General features: G+C 36.4%; 1 protein-coding gene across 1 annotated transcript in view; it reads left to right on the top strand.

Annotated features, from left to right (window-relative positions):
• The window catches only part of LOC104619066 (zeta-sarcoglycan-like), a gene marked incomplete at its 3' end in the record, with an annotated part of 73,316 nt that overhangs the window by 40,373 nt on the left and 15,039 nt on the right, over positions 1 to 17,904 (top strand). The window contains exon 3 of the mRNA XM_010284836.1: positions 12,818 to 12,905. Coding sequence (XP_010283138.1) covers positions 12,818 to 12,905 — 88 coding nt within the window. The remainder of the gene's footprint in view (positions 1 to 12,817; positions 12,906 to 17,904) is intronic.

Below are 17,904 nucleotides of genomic sequence, written 5' to 3'. Positions count from 1 at the left end.
GTTCGTGTCTCTTGCCCTGAACCCCAATTCTCTCTACAGAATTTTATTTCCTCAATTTTGACCTTCAAAACAGGGCTGGTGACTTTTTTTAGTTTATGATTGGCAAAGCAAATTTTCTAACAGAAAGACAATTTATTGAACCACCAAGTCATGTCCTACAATAAAGGTGGGGATTAATATCTCCTTTCCACAGCTGACAAGTTTTAGAGGAGACATGAAAGAAATTCTGAGCTCAGATATTGGCCAAGTTTGTGTCATACTAATGGCAAAGCTTCTTATTAAATATTTTGCAAGGTTGAAGAACGTACAACAGCAAAACCTGAGGTAATACCTTTCAGGGTAACTTTTTTAGCTGTCGTTATATAGAATTAAAGGTGAATGTTTTTTTTTGTAGGGAATCTTTGTTTTTTTAATCTTGAAATACTCTCTTCTACCTGATGTGTTCAGGATAACATTTTTGTATTGATTCTTCATAACTTATGGTGATAAAATATATGTACTTTATTAAAAACCAATAATTTAGACAAAGATCTTGTAGTGCTTCTGCCTGGAGAACTGGAAAGCAAAGACTATTCTGTCTTATTAACTGTGCACACACCTATTCAAAAACTGAGGAGATTGTACCAACCAAATAGGTACGAGGCACCTTAATTTCTTTTTATATGAGCAATCTTTGTTAATAGAGGATTTTATTGTTGTCTCTCAATGCAAGATAACCACACCCTCCTCCCTCGGGTGGGAAGAAAAGTTGCCAGCAGATGTGGTTTCCCCTGGGAAATTCAGATCAGCCCTAATCATAGAATCAGGAACGGTGTGTTGTACAGAATGGAAGAGGAAGAAGAGGTTTTACAGGTTACATATCACCTAAGGAAGCCTAATGACCAAGAAGAGAAAAGAATAACAAATAATGAGACTGATCCTTTCTTAGGAGAAGGTAGGAGACTTCTTGGACCCAAACATTTTTGGTCCTGAAAACTAGGACTGACTGCAGGGAGTATGGAAAGGTCTAAGTCATGGTTCCATAATTAAAACAGAAGAGTTAAAAAATTAGCTTCTGCTCTATTAACTGTATACATTCTCTTTGGCTTTATCTGACTCTTCTAGCTAGACAGCCAAAAGTGAATTTTCTCAGTAACATCACAGATGTTATTTTTATGAAAGAAATGCTGCAGAGAGCAGCAAAATTAGTCAATTTTGGACTCAATTCCTATGCTTAGCAGCTGATAAAATACATGCTGAGACCTTTGCCATAAATGTTTAAGTCTTCAGCCCTGGGCTATCATGATCAAGATGTTTTCTGAAAATTTGAAGAAGTATGTTTTTCATAATAGGCATTACTAAAGGTAGTCAGTGGATTTTCTGTAATTTCTGTAATTGCCATTCTTATTCTCATTCTTTTTGAAGCCTTGATCAAAGCCTTATTAAACTTTATGCTAAACATCCATGGAATTGTTAGTGCTTGCATCAAGCAAGTGCAATAATGAAGCCTGAAAGCATCTAACAATTGTTATAATAAGCAACGGGTGCATGCAGGGGAAGGCTCAGTAAAGTAAAAATAATAATATCCCTTCTTTTCAGTAGGGTGTTTCAGAGTTCATTTGAGAGATCTGTGCTTCTGGTTATTTAATACAGGAGCAGTGGAGAGAACTAGCAATGAAGAAAGCATTGCCAAGGTAATTAGGACCCAGCAGTGAATGATTCTTTTTGAAGCAATGTTTATCAGGAAATATCAGCACTGTAGAAATTAAGATAGCTACGTGAAGAAATAAAAAATACAGATAACATTTTCTGACTTTTGCTATTGAAGCTGCTGCTAATATTAGTGGCATCATTTAATCATATAGGTTGCCACCACCTTAACTTTCTATAAAAGAGTAAGTTTAATATTCACCTGAAGTAAAGCTTCTAACTAAATATGTTTAAAATTAATGACTAATCTTGCCTTACTTTTGTGTCTTATATTTTTGTTTAACATATTAATTTTAATATGTACTAAGTAGATTTTTTAATATTTTTATTAATAACAAGCCTTTATTTGCTGCTTTGTCTGAGCTTACTATTAATTAAAGATTTCTTCTACAATTTATGCATTTCTGAAGTTCTATTTTGTACCTTAACCTTCCTTTAGAATTTGTTTGAAGGAGTATTTTCCTCAGTTTTAGAATTTGAAAAGTTCTGTCATAGAAATCACAGTGAAATAAAAGCGGTGATGGAAATATTATTTCCATACAGTCCTTTCCTGGATGTCTGCAAGGCACCAGAAAAGTGGATGCCAGAACCTATTGATAGGCTACTGAGTTCATATCTTTCAGAACTTTTGTGTCAGTTTTTCCATGGGATTAGGTAAATATAATAGAATAAGTTTATTTTGGCTATTTCATTTTATCATTTATCAACTGACGTATATTTCCTGTTATGCATCAAGTGAATAGGGGTTGACACATTTTCCTCTGTCATAGACATCGCAGGAACTAGGAATCTGGTAAAAGATTTACATATATCCACGTTATCAGATCACTGACTACAGCATGTTATGTTTTTTTTTTTCTCTTCAGCAAGTCTAAAATAAATGCAATTCAAATTCTGTAGAGAAATGCTCCCTCAATAGAGAATGCTGGGAAATTACTTTTAAATGTGTGAATGTACTCTGATTTGTATAAATTTTCCTGTAATGTCTTCAGCTTCTTCCTGGAGTTAACTGCTGTTATATTTCAATTTTTAAAGGCATGAGAAACACCCTCTTCTTTCACTGTAATGGTACATCATGGTTGACACCTGCACACAAATGGGAACTGAAAGACTGCTTTCCAAGATTGAAAATAGCATAATGGACTGTTAGATTAGTGTTTGGTTTAATTTTAATAGCAAAAATCCATTCAGTCACTGGTATACCCATATCGCAAGAAATGATGGTTTGAAAGGGGTGAAGTACAGTGATTCCACCCTTAAAGTTTTGGCTTCAAATTTTAAGACTTACATTGGTTTTCTACATTTGTCCTAATTAAAGTTTTCTGGTGGCTTTGCAGATGAGTAATACAGTTTTACTTCCTGTTTCAAGCTTAATGACTAAGGAGTGAGCTTTGGGTGTTCAACAGGCTTCCTCCAAGCACGTTTGTAGTCTTGTTTTATTTTTAGTTGGGATGTTTATATCTAAGGTCCATTTGAAATTTTCTATGATATTTAAATCAATTCCAGACAAGTCATATCTTTTGTCAGCTATTTAAGTACCTGCTTCTGCTTTTCTATGCATGACTGAATTCTGCTATAATGAAAATTTCATTGTGCATTATATGAAGAAGTAAAATAAGGAGGTTATTTCTGTCTCAAAGTTCTAGCCATGGTCACTGTGCAGCTTTACCAGTTCATGTGGCTCTCTGGAGTGCTGTGTATGATTCTTGTTGGTTACACCTCTATTACTTTGGTATATATAACCAAGTTTGGGTTCAGATTTGCTGTGTCATGAAGCTGGATGATATCTGTGACTACCTTCAGCATATGAGAAGGCTGACATGGTAACAGAGCAGAGGTTGGGAACTGAGATAACATCCTTTCATGAACAAGAATTATCTAGAAAGTATGTGAGAGAACCTTGTCAATACCCTCAAGTATGATATTTCTTTCAGTATCAACTAGGGTGTATTTTTTTTTCTCCCCCAACTATTTGCTTGTGCTTTGTTTCCCTGTTGTGGGTTGACCATGGCTGGACACCAGGTTCCCACCAAATCTGCTCCATCACTCCCTTCCTCAATTGGACAAGGGAGAGAAAATATAACAAAAATCTTGTGGGTTGAGATAAGGACCAGGAGAGATCACTCAGCAATTACTGTCACAGGCAAAAGAGACTTGACTTGGGGAAATTAGTTTATTTTGTTGCCAATCAAATCAGAGTAGGATAATGACAAAAACTAAATCTTAAAACACCCTACCCCCACATCTCCCTTCTTCTTAGGCTTAACTTTTACTCCTGATTTTATCTACCTCCTCCCAATCCAGTGGCACAGGGGGATGGGGAATGGGGGTTGTGGTCAGTTCATCACACATTGTTTCTGCTGCTCCTTCCTCCTCAGGGGAAGGACTCTACACACAGTCTTCCACAAACTTCTCCAACGTGAGTCCTTCCCACAGGCTGCAGTTCATGAACTTCTCCAGCCTGGGTCCCTGCCATGGGGTGCAGTCCTTCAAGAACAGACTGCTCCAGCATGGGTCCCCCACAGGGTCACAAGTCCTGCTAGCAAACCTGTTCCAATGTGGGCTCCTCTCTCCATGGGTCCACAGGTCCTTTCCAGAAGCCCGCTCCAGTTTCTGCTTTCCATGGGGTCACAGCCTCCTTTGGGTGCATCCACCTGCTCTGACGTGGGGTCCTCCATGGGCTGCAGGTGGAGATCTGCTCCACTGTAGAGCTCCATGGGCTGCAGGGGAATCTCTGCTGCTGGCACCTGGAGCACCTTCCTTCCCATTCTTCTTCACTGACCTTGGTGTCTGCAGAGTTTTTTCTCTCACATATTCTCACTCCTCACACCGGCTGCACTTGCACAGTTTATTTTCCCCCTTCTTAAATATGTTACCCCAGAGGTGCTACCACCATCATTGATGGGCTCAGTGTTGGCCAGCAGCAGGTCTGTCTTGGAGCCGGCTGGCATTGGCTCTATCAGAATTAGGGGAAGCTTCTAGCAGCTTCTCATAGAAGCCACCCCTACAGCCCCCCAGCTACCAAAACCTTGCCACACAAATGCAATATACCTGTCTTCCACAGCTTTTCATTTCTTTGGTGAGTTAATTGAGGTGTTTGTCCCTCCTTGATTTGGAAGAATGTTTATCTCACTGAAAATGTGGCTCTACATCAATATTTGGGGTATTTTTACCAAATAAGTTTTGACATAAAGTCAGATCTGCTACTCGGGTATTTTTACCAAATAAGTTTTGACATAAAGATCTGCTACTCATTTTACCAGTGTGTTTTACAGAAAAGTTGATTAATTTTTTTTTTGCTTGTATTTGATGATAATTATACATAAATCAATCTTGCTATGGAGAAATTAAATGCATTGACTTAATAGTTTTTGCAAACCTCCTTAATGTGCAAAATACTTGTGGAAAAAAACCCTGATTTTCCCTAGCATTTGGTCAAACTTTTAAGATATCTGTAATGTTTCCTTAAAGCAAAAGTCCAAAGATGTTTACTGTGGTTTTGTAATCAGCTTCCTGATTCTGAGTGTAATTATTAGGGATTAAATTGTGAACCTCACACTATAGAGGACAATTGGTCAGGAACAAAGAACACCAAAATCTAATGTGAAAGTTTATTTTGGGAATGCAGGAATATAAAAAAAAAGGTAAAGTACCTATTTAATTGCATCAATACTTATATTAACTCTTCTCCTCTTGGAATTGTCCAGGAATAAATTGCACAATAAATTATTCACTTCTCCCTATATGAAGTACCTCTATGAAGAGACTTTATTGTCCTGACACCTTGGGAAGATTCTTGGGGATATTCTTGAGAATATTCTTGGGACTGCTTAATATTGGTAAATATTGATAAATAAGAATATTGATAATATTCTTGGAAAAAATATCTTGGCAATATTCTGATGAAGAGTATTATTCTTCTTCAATTTGTATTTTGACAGTCCCAAGCTCTCACAAGCTTCCAACAGTTTTAACAGACACTTCAGTCTTTGTAAGTACTCAAGAGCTAAGCAATTGCTGGCATTTGTAGGTCTGTGTTTTCTAAATTTTTTCTTATTCAAGTTCCTTAATGTTTGTGAAGTGTTAGTAATAAATTTAATAATAGAAAGTTTGGCTCTGAGACTCCTAGCCTTACGGATATGTGTTTTCTTAGTCTCTGGAGGTTTTTTTCCCCACCTCCATTATTACCTCCCTATTTGCCAGGAAGGCTACTAAGAAACATGCTGATGTTCTGGTTCTGGACAATAGGTAAACAGCTAAGGAATGCTCTCACCATCCCCTCACAGCTTCTTGGCTCTGCTTTCTACCCTTTTTGACTGACACTGTGTCCTTCATATTCTCCTTCTCAATTTTTTGCACTTAATTCCTCCAAGGCGCTCTTCACACTTCTTATCCCTCATTTACCTGAGCTGCAGTCGTCCATGTAGTTTTTGCAAAACTACTCAGTTGCTATTTGACTCCCTTGGGCTGCTGGACTGACAAGAGGACTGAGTATTTTCTATTCCTTTCAATTCCCATTTTTTTTGCTTGATCAATTTATTCACTGCCTCCCACAGTATGAACCTCTAAAGCAGTAGAGAAACTGTGGTGCTATGCAGTGGTAGGGAAACATGTTCTTCATTAAAGTCTTGCAATGCACAGACACTGTGTGGCTGGATATGGGGAATGCCATGGGGAGTTTCTCAGCAAATCAAAATCTAACACCGATTTTTTTTTTGTTGTGGGTTTTTTTTTGGTTTTTTTTTTTTGTTTGTTTGTTTGTTTTTTTTTTTGTTATGCAAAAGTACCTTTGAAATACAATGGTCACCTGTTAAGAAATGTTAGTCACTTTATCAGGGTAGATTTGTTAAGAGCCCTGTAAGTAAATGTCCTGCCATAACTATAGTAGCTGCTCATGCTGGGGCTGGGCTCAAATAACGGAGTGCTATATAACATTACATCCTCTCATGACTGCCAACAGATAGAGTTGGCAGATCTAGATCCTGCCTACTTATTGCATTATTTTTCACACCTATCTGATGCTGTGTGGAGGTCCAGAAACCTGAAGTGGTGCGATTGCCCAAACACAGGAATCGGATCATAGAGATTTGAGAGAGCTAGTGCTTGCAATATAAGCTATGGTATACATATTGTTACTATTCCTAAGAGTGTCAAAGTGGGTAGTGTTATGACAATTAACTATGTTCTGAGCATAAATCTGGGATTATAGTTAATTATACAGTGTATAATTTTACCTAGAGTAAACTAATGTTGTATTAAACTAACTGGAATTAAAATGGTCCACTTAACTGTTTCTAAATTAAAAGATGTATTTTGGAAATACTCTTTAAAATTGAGATAATTATCTGGGATTACCTATTTGAAGGGTGTAAAAAGGCATGAAATTTGTCCAAAATATGTTGAAAACAATTGAACCTTCTGTAAAAATGAGTTTTGCGATGATTGCTCATGCAGAATATTTTTTAGTAAAATGACTTCATGAAGCAATCGATCAGCCTTTCATATACTTACAGTAATCTGCTCATCTCATTTTAAAAATAAAAGTTGATATTTATTAATCCTGCATTGTGATCCATACTCAAAAAAAAAAACAAAAACCAACCCTCTCATCTTTTTTTACCCCCCAAATTCCCATTGTATTTATAACTGGATTCATATACAAGAAAGCTTTTTGAAAATATGCCCTCAATTCATTTGTTTATTTTTCCCATTATGAATCCCAGCTGCAAATCTGTTTCAGATAAGGAATGGCTAGGGTATCATCATCTTCATCTGGTTTGTCTTTAATACGCTACTGAAAATCTTGAAGTTGTAACATTTCAGGGCTTATAACAAGAGAAGAAGAAGTCGTCTCTTATAACTCTCATACAGTATCATAAGCATCAGCTAGTTCTTGAGGTCCTCATTTCTGTCAGGGAGAAGTGAGGGCTGTCTGCTCTCTCAGGGGTGGGGGGAGCCAAGCAGGACAATCCTGCCAGGAGGGGTTCAAATGGGGCTGGACTGAAATGCACCCCCCCAGGGGTGGGGAAGGCCCGGTGGAAGCTGGGCAGGGCCAGTAAGGGCTGCTGGTGCCCCCATGGGCCTGGGAGCATCCCTTTACAATATGTTATTTATTAGCATATTTTTATTATTAAAAATTCTGTTTAACTGTAAGAATGTTATTACTGTGTTCCTTTTTATCAACAGTATAATTTTTGAAATGAATAAAAGAAGGCAGATTTCAACTAGATATAAGGAAGAAATTTTTCCCAATGAGGGTGGTGAAATACTGGCACAGGTTGCCCAGAGAGGTGGTAGATGCCCCATCCCTGGAAACATTTCAGGTCAGGTTGGACGGGGCTCTGAGCAACCTGATCTAGTTGAAGGTGTCCCTGCTCATTGCAGGGGTGTTGGACCAGATGACCTTAAAAGATCCCTTCCAACCCAAAGATTTTATGATTCTATGATCTCAAATCATTTACTACCACTTTTTTGAAAACCACATTTACATGGCAGTGCAGAAATAGAAAGTTCAAGTGTTCTGTTAATGAGAAGGTGTATATATAGCCTATTACACTTCAAACAAAATGATATCTGTTTTTTTTAAAGAAATTATTAACAAATTAGTAACATCAAAGACATTCCTGGCTCAATGTGTCATGCATCAGATATAAAGGATTACACTTCAGTACAAAATTTAAATCAGGAGAAATTGTATTTGAGGTGAAATGTTTTTACTCTGATACATGTGATTCATTAACAGGAAAAAAACACAGACCATTGCATTCCCCAAATAAAATCTATTGCCTCAGATGTTTTCTTTTCAAAAGTTTAGCTTAAAAAAACATAGACTTTTTCAAGACATGAGATTCAGTGTTTTATTTTGCACAGCTGAAGAATGTTCCTTATTAAGATAACTGAGTTCAGCAATAATTTCCAGAAAAAAAAAAGGTATAATCTCACTATCCAAAATTCTTTGTTCTATTTGTTTTTTTCACGTGTTTGCAAAACAAACTTTTCGTCGTCCTCTAAACGGGCAGTATAGCTGAAGGAAAACAGCTTTCCACTAAGGAACTGGCTGCCATTGGTGTGCATGAAGAATACTTACAAAATCATCACATGAACAGTATGACTTGTTTCACTTAAAGATTTTTCACTGGCTTTGCAGTATACATGAAACTCTTCTTGCAAATGCTTAACAAATACAGATAATCTCAGAGCAAATTTATATATCACACTAACTGCTTAATTCATCACACATTCTTGCAGTCCAAGTTACAATTATAAGTAGTGGGAAAGAAGCCATGGTTGTACGTATGCTACACAAAATGGAGAAACAGGAGGGAAAGATCTGAATCTCCATGAGAGAAAGGGGGAGGAAAAAGGTCAATTCTCCAGTTACATATTTTGCACGTGCTTTTTATGGAGGAAGATTTCATAATACAGATTTTAGATTGTAGTATTGGATATTGGGGACTACTTTGGTCCAAGATCAAATAATACTGGTGATCAGAAAATGGTCTAAGTTTCCTGTACCTCAGGAAACTCCCTGTTCAAGTGTCTTGTACCGCAAGTTCAGGCAGCAAGAATGGCTTCTGAACTCCTGGGACTGGGGCTGCAAGTATGGCATGGCCTTTTCCAGGGATAGAAAATTTGGGATGGGCAAGAGACCTACCTTTTTATTTCTTTTTCTCGCGCATTCAAATTAACTCAGTGTCAAGAAGTAATATTAGGTGTTGAAGAACTTCTTCAAGGACGTTCCTTGGAGTTGCTCGTAATAACTTCTACACTGCATGTATATGATTATATTCTAAATATGGAGTATGTCTGTTCCTGATATTTAGAACACTGAGCTACAGAAATACATAGAACTCATTTTATAGCACCACATTACTTTATTACATGTAAAGGAAAAATAGCATTACATTATTACATAAGGGAAATTTTTCTTTATGTTCGTCTCTAAATGGAAGATCTGATATACTAGTTGTATAATGTCAGCAACAGAAGTAATAGTTCTTTGCCCCTGTTTTCATGTGTGTTTTTTTGTCAGGTATAACCTAATACCTTTTTCATTAAGTAAATATACAAAACTTATTTAGTAATACACCAGTCTGGGGTTTTTTTTGTACTTTATCAGCTGTTGGGTGACATCAGCTTAGAAAATTATCTCAAGAAAGTAACAATGCATGTTCCTAGGCTCATCTGACTTTAGAACAAATCTTCTTTACTTCCAAATACTTCCACAGTATTTGGAGAGCTTAATCATCCAAATTTTTTTTCTATTTTTTATGCTTATATATTCATCAAAACATTTTTTTGAATTTCCAGGAAAACAATGTGATGACATACTTCTATCTCCATTCTGACATCTGAATGTAAAGTACTTTGTGGATTATCAAGTCTATTGAATTGCAAGCTGAAGTTCACATCAAAAGAGTAGCAGATCTGGTAATCCAGAGAGAAAATTATCCAATATTTTTATGCTGCAGATATATTTGTATTCATATGACCTACACTCATCTCACTTTACACTCATCTACTCATCTTACAGATCTATAATTCCACTGATTTCGGCTAAGTCTTCTCCGAGTTGCTAGCTGTTCTGAGTAGACTATCTTTGAATACCTTGAACCTCTGTCTTTAGGCACTTCCTGTGGAAAACAATAGTGCAGGTAAACAGTGTAGATAAAATGCTGGACTGCTTAAATTGATGGGATTTTTGCCACTGGATTTTCTCTGGTCCAGGATTTACACTTGCATCTCTATATTTGACATCCTAGAACTAAGGAATATAGTTTTAAGTTCTTAACTTGTTCATCCCTCTTTTTATCTTTTAAATAAGACAAGGAAAGGAGAAGAAAGAAGGCTTGGCTCACCTAAACTTTCATTATCCTGCACTTGAGAATTTGACACCCAAGGTCTTCATTTACAATTAGAGCATGAGCACAAGAAAACTGAGAGGCAGACTTTAGCCTGAGAATCTTAAGTGTTTTCCTAAGGTGAAAGGAAAAAATCCCATCACTTAAGTGTTTTCCTAAGGTGAAAGGAAAAAAACCCCATCGGATCAGACTATGAACAGTGTTTGTAAGTGTAAGTTACCAAACCCTTAGCTGAGCAGGCAAAAATAGGCATGGCAGTACCCTCCCTTGCTAAGGGTGAGATTACTCTAACTGAGAAGACTCTTCTCCCAAGTACTGACTAAGGAAAAGTGAAAAGGGCTCCTTAAAAACATACTTTGGCCCTGCAGCTGTCTATCAGAACAACCTCCTTTCCCAGAGCAGCAGTTGCCTGGACTAATGATCTTCAAAGGACCATAAGGAAAGTGGAAATCAAATCAAGTGTTGAGAAAAAGGTCTTTGGCAGCTGCTTTTGTTGCCAGAAGCTCCCTTGATTGCATCACATATTTAGCTCAAACCAGTCACATTGAACACAATGTCTCACTGGTAATTATATCTTTTTATCTAGAAAGATGGACAAGCCAAACAGTGACTTTCATCTGCCAGATTCCATGATGCAGAGCTAATTGGCAGGATGTTGGAGAGGTCATAGCATGGTCTAGTGAGAGATGTAGCACACCTGAACTCCCAGAAATTAGCTCAGAATAATTTCAGACTTCCCAGGGAACTGAGTATCATTTAAAGTTAATAATCACAGTGAAAACAACTGGGAGGAGTGTTTCTTGCAAAAGAAAGCCCTGGATTCAAAGGAAAGGATTGTAAGGTATACAAAATTTAAGTGCAAACCTAGTGCATCATTCAGGTAAAATTAAATCTCTATATATGGCTCCTTAACTCCTTTCCTTCTCTTAAAAAACTTTCAAGAACAGAAAGAGCCAATATATTAAGTGACACATACCCACACACACTATTTAACGTAATATGCTGAATCTAGGAATGACCAATAATGGATGCCCAGGGAAGAATCTACGAACAAAATGAGTATATAATAATTTTCAGCAATACTTTCCTAGCCCTACCTTTCCTAGTGCCTATCTAAGGCACTTCCCCAGCTGTTTCTGTGAGGTGTCTTACAGGTGTTGGATAAACTTACCTAAGCATAGGTAAGTACTAGCAAACTGCCAGAAACATTAACGTATCCATGATCTCTCTGCAAGCTTCAGGTGAAGAACAGTGAGGTATGAGGTGATTCCAGGGAGAAAAGTGACTCTCTGCAGCAGCAGCAGCAGCCACCATACTAATTTTCCCTCCCCTCATGCACTCAAGCCTCTCTAAAGAGAGCATGATCAGGAAGGTCTTTTTGGGTTTTCTGGATGGATTTATCTTGGCTTTCTGTTGAAGCTCTTCCCCCTTCCCGTGCATCTGTCCTTCCCCTGGAGGAGTGGATCTGTCTCCTCATTCTTCAAGAAGCAAAATTCAATTCTGTCTTAATTTCTGAGATTACTTAAGCTGGCTTCGGACAGAGGGTATGCCTACTCATATATGTAAACATTCCTCAAAAGCTTAAACCTGGTAGGATGCTGATAGCAACGTAGTCATGCTGCAAACTGACTCAAAAATTGTTAAGACTGTACTTAACATCATACAGTGTTTGTCTTCATGCTACATCAGCTTGATCACTAATAGTACCTGTCAGGTACTACTGGTGGTGGGTCAGGGTTGTCTGTTATATGACCTCACCTTCCAGTGCCCTCTTTTTTTTTTGAGAATAATGATGCTTTTTACCTTCGAAGAAATGTATGGCTGTGTTTGTAAGGTTTTAATAAGTGCAAGCCAAATACTACAGGTTGTACAGATGAAGAGAATAATACAGCATCGTGTTGGGTAAGTGGTTAGAAAAGTATATGTTAGCAATACATGGAAAAGGCTAATGAAACAGGTTTGTGTTAAGTTTTTTTGAATTTGTAATTTTTTAATATCTTCAGGACATAAAACGCAATTTATGTAAATTAAGTTCAAGTCTGATCTCGAAAGCAAGAATTCTGTGCACAAATGTTTTAAATTTAAAATAGTATTCTTGTTATGCTTTTATATAAAAATTTGACTTGTAAAATACTCTATGAAATTATTAAAAAGGCTACTATATTTGACACAACTCCCCTCTCAGCATGCATGTTTATAGTTAGTTCTAACTTAATTCTACCTCAATTTTTTGTTCTCTCATTTATTGTCTTATACATGTTTCCCAGGATAGTCCACTGGTCTTACAGTCTGACAGAAATGTAACAGTGAATGCAAGAAATCACATGGGACAGTTAACTGGACAACTGACAGTAGGTGAGTGTTCCTTATTGACTGTTATGTATATCAGTTTAGCTTTATGAGTAGGTTTTATTAATTAACACCAAAGGTAAAATATTGCTGAATAGTCAGAAAAAAAGTCTCATCACCATACTCAAACAGAAACCAAAGTGTACAATGGATCATAAGAGCATAGTTCAGCATTAGCTGAAGGCAGAGAAAGTAGAAATGCCTCAAAATAGATAAAAAATAGTTTTGTGAAAAATGATTATTTTTGAGAGAGCTGTAACAAAACAAACTAAAAAAACCCTCAGCAAAACATGTTTCAACAACGGTTTCAGTGGGAAAATAACCATCATTTTCTTACAAGTTCTGTCAGTCTTCCATTACTTTTAATTGGTTTGTCCCCATTACTCTTGCAATGTATTTGTACCAGCATATATTGAAAACAGTTGGAGTAACAGAATGTAAAAAAACAGAACAAAACAAAAATCCAAATGCTTTCCTAGCCACTACAAAATTTAAATGGAAAGTGATCGTACTGCCAGTCATTCATTAAAATGGTGCCTGATATTTTGCAAAGTGTAAAATATAACAAATCAAAGTTTCAAATGAAATGGAAATAAAAAATCTTCTATTCACCTGTACCACTTTTCATGTATTTTTCCCTGTTTCTCTTAAGTTTACTATGTTATACTGTGTTTTTAGCATGTCACACTTATTGTGTTAGTAAATATGAAGTAATATTTTTTATATTTTCAGTACTAGAACAGTACTGAAGATATTAATTGCTTTTTAAGAATATTAGCCAAAAAGTTCAGTACAAAGTAATGTTCTAGATTTGTTAAAAAACAAAATATATTGACTGTGAATGTGATGAAAAATATACAAACATATATGTATAAGATACTAACGTATATGTAAGTTTGAGGAGACACTGCTTAGACTCCACATCTTCATTTTTTTCACTTCTGAATTAAAGCTACATTTTATCCACTCTTTTTCCTCACGTGCCGAGGATACGTTCACAAATAGTTTTGAGTTAAAATCTAGTTGTAATATACACTGAGCTTTCATACTGGCTGGAGGTGATGGCTTCAAGTTGTAAAAATTCTTTGGCAAGTGCATACAGAGTGACACACCATCTGCACTGATTTCCCTGAATGACCGCATCAAATGAATCTGCAAAGGTAACCAGACTTGCTAGCAGATACAGATGAGGAAAAATAACACCTGTTCTAGCCATATTGTACTTGCCCAGTGTGTTTACGGAATGCAGTTCTGTTTCATCTAGTAGCTGTATTATGAAAACCTTCCACTTCAGCTGGTAATTGCTAAAAGGTGAGTTGCCCATGGCAAACATTCACATTGGCTGAAATAGACACCATATTCTGATTTCTGACGCCATTTCTGCTAAGTGAATCCAGCACTGAAAATGTATGTGAGTGTATCGAGTGTGACCTACTCAAAGGCATCACGCTAGAGGTTAATATTCTAAAAACATAGAGGCCTGACGAAAACATGTGTTCTTACGTTACCATCATTAGAGTGAACACCTGTAAGCTTCTTGGTGTGCAGCTGGTACAGAGTGTCTGGAGAGTAGAAGTTTGCTAAACCACAATATTGTATTTACATTATTTTTTATTGTTCTTTTTCATAGTGGCTATATGACCTTTATTCTTTCTTATAGTCATATAAAGTATGCTTATTTATAATAATATTATAAATATTTTATATATTATAATGTCATTGGCATTTTATCTGTATTTCACAGGACATAAGTGATGTTACAAGACAATAAATAGGTCGGTCTCTTGTCTTTGAGGTTCAAATTGCTGGTCATGACAAATTTTAAGACAACTAAAAATTATTTCTGTGGTATTTGGAATTGTGCCACGCAAGACTAATACAGCCTTAAGAGCATCTAATTAAAATTGTAACTGGAAGATAGGTTAATATGAAGAAGTGGGGGTGGGACTGAGCGGAAGAAGGCTATGTGATCACCAAAGGAAGTGGAAAAACTCCAGTGAAACAGGTTAGAAACAGATATTCAGTCCTGTGAGCCACTATGGAAGACAAAATATTTCTATGAATTGCATCATTAAGACATCTTGGAACACATCCTGATCTAGAAGGAATGAAGAAAAAGTGTATTACGAACAAAAAATAGAGGTAGCTAAGTGTACTGGATGATTCAGTGGTTACATGTCAAGTCACGACTCAGGCCTTACAATGCCAAGGGTGCATCCATTATTGCAGTACAATGTATTTATACTGACAAAGAAAACTATAGAAAGTCACAGGTGTAGCAATGCTTTCTGTTGGGATCTGTACCAACTGAGCTGGAAATGATGGTTTGTGCTCCAGTCTATTCATGACATACGGTCAGGAAACGGATTGTATCTGGATCTCCAAAAGGACTACACAGCCCTCAATTTTTACACACGCCATTTGAGACCAACAGAGCAGATGCAACACAGACATAAAGGATATCTACGGAATAAAGATGTAAAGATGGTGATTCTTTGATTTTTGTATCTAAGCTGGATAAGGACAAGTAATCACAGCTCTCCCCTCCTAACCCTTACTTAGCAATACTATTTGCATTATGTATTCTACTGAATTTACCTTGACACAACCCTTTCTCTCCATGAAACCTTTTCTAAACTATGCAAGTATTTGCATAATTTAAACCTATATGGAAAAAGATCTATTTTTCTGCCAATCTCAGAAATGCAAGATAGTTGCTCACCTCAAGCCAGAAGTCTGTTGTCTCCATCCTGTCTGCACACATCACATATACCTCTGACTGTTTTTGAGTGGAGGACATTGGGCTGACAAATGCTAAAGGAATCAAAATTAAATATGGCTAAAAGGAGACATTTGAAACCCAGCTGTGTACTTACTGTAACTTCATCTTCAGATCTAATTATTACTTCAACAACTTTCTTATTTGTTGATGAAGGTTTTTTTTTTTCTTGCAATAATTGTTTCTGACAGGTATTTCTGCTGTTGCTTAACCCTTTTCCATTCATAAAGATCCCTGGGGATACCTGAAATGTGCAAAAATATGCACTTCATTTTTCCTAAGCTTGGGGCTCTTTGAGACAGAATCATAACTGTCATAGAGATCCAGAGCTGTACAAGTCACAGCTTTAGAAAGCTCCTGAACCTGTCTCTAATCACTGAGGTCTCGAGCCATGCAAATTGAGAAAAATTATTTGAATACCAATGAAAGTTGTATCACACTTTTGCAATTACTTTTTGGAAAACAGCAGGCAGATGTATAATTTTCAGTTACAGCAGTGGTAAAGATTGATAACAGTACTAAAATATATTGCTATTCAAGTTTGATGACAAATTCCATCCATTCACCACAAAATTTGTGTTGTGTATTTGAGATTTTTTTCTTAAAAATGTGCTTGCTTACTTGTTGTGTTCCACCAAGACTGCATGGGGTATTTTGCAGAAATCACTGGACATTAGAAACTACAGGTATGTAACCTTGTGGGAGGTGAAGGATGTCCCCTTCATCATTCTTGCCTATATCATGTATGTCAATTGCCTGTGCCTGTACCTATCGATACTTTACCAGGTAACACATCCTGCTACCCATTCACTTCTGAGGTGATCGAAGTAACTCATTATCTAAATGTTGGCTGTGATATTCCCTTTGCAACATGTAGACATTTAAGAAAATCTGAAGCAAGAAACAACAATTCAAACGTTCTTACTTTTAGAACTACCTGTGGTAGAGCTTGTAATAATATATGTGCATATGTGGTTCTAAAACTTTGATATCTATTGTCAGACATTTACTTATTTAAGATTATTATGAACATGAACTAAGTGTCTATTAAGGCAATGGAAGTGATAACATGCTTAAGTAACAACAGATGAGAAATGATTCCATATTTTTTAATCTTGTTTGCATACATAGGAGCCTCAAATGTAAGGTCTCTTTATCCTCAGATAAGTGTTGCAAGGAGAGGGTAGTTTCAGACTACTCACACACTTATACCCTTTCCTCACAGTAGAAAAAGTGAAGAAAAGAGCTCAACTCCTCTCTTAGCTCTATGGTGGTTTTGTATTGTTGATGGTAGGGTGCTAGAGAGAAAAGGAATTATGTTATTTTACAGTCCCTCATTAGCTGCTTCTACCCTTCAACTGGGCAAACATGGATCAGAATTTAATTGTCAGGATCATCTAAAATCAAGCCTTTCTCCTTTTCCTTTCAGGGAGGTTTGCCTACTTGTAGTTCCAAACTAAAGTGACATTTCAAAAATCTAAAATAAATTAAATATTCTACTAGTCTAATTTTCATATTAAAACTATTGATCTGGTAATGACTGTGGTGCCATAACATTATGAATATTGTATAGAAGACACATGGCAAAAAGTTAGTTAAATGCGTTATCCATTTATCAACATTGTCTGAATTTCTGTTCCTTAACTGAAATACAGACTGGGGAAAAAAACAAAACCAACCAAACAAACAATCAAAAAACCCCCCCCCACACACACAAAAAAACCAAACCCAAAACCAAAACAAACAAAAAACCAAATCAAACAATTTTGGTACTTAAAACCAGTTTAAAGCATGAAAATCAGACATGAAGGCAATTCATTTCTACCATATCTAGTTGAATTAGTGGTCCAGCTTTTGCAATGATGTACAAACAAGAGTATATTTAATCTTGAACTTCAGACTGAATATGTAATACTTAGAATTTTCTTTTAGGGGATTTTATCATTAATCACTCTCTTCTCATTGTAGTAAAAGTTTTAAACTTATAGTTAATTCACTCCCTCTTCCTTTTCTAATCCGAGAAAATGAACACAGAATCTGTAATTTCTGAGCTAAATTACTTACATCACATAAATCCTTAAATGGAATTTTCTGTTGTCTACTGTTCTCCCTTGTTTTAAGTCAGTTAACTGTTGATTCAGAGAATATTTAGATAATTTACACAGCAAAATACATTATACTTTCTAGTATACAAATTTTACAGTGCAATGTTCTCCTAAGTTTTAT

The sequence above is a fragment of the Phaethon lepturus genome, unplaced genomic scaffold (genome assembly GCF_000687285.1).
Source record: "Phaethon lepturus isolate BGI_N335 unplaced genomic scaffold, ASM68728v1 scaffold3074, whole genome shotgun sequence".
Classification (NCBI taxonomy): Eukaryota; Metazoa; Chordata; class Aves; order Phaethontiformes; family Phaethontidae; genus Phaethon; species Phaethon lepturus.
The sequence above is the reverse complement of the archived record's forward strand: the minus strand, read 5'-3'. Positions and strand labels throughout refer to the sequence as shown.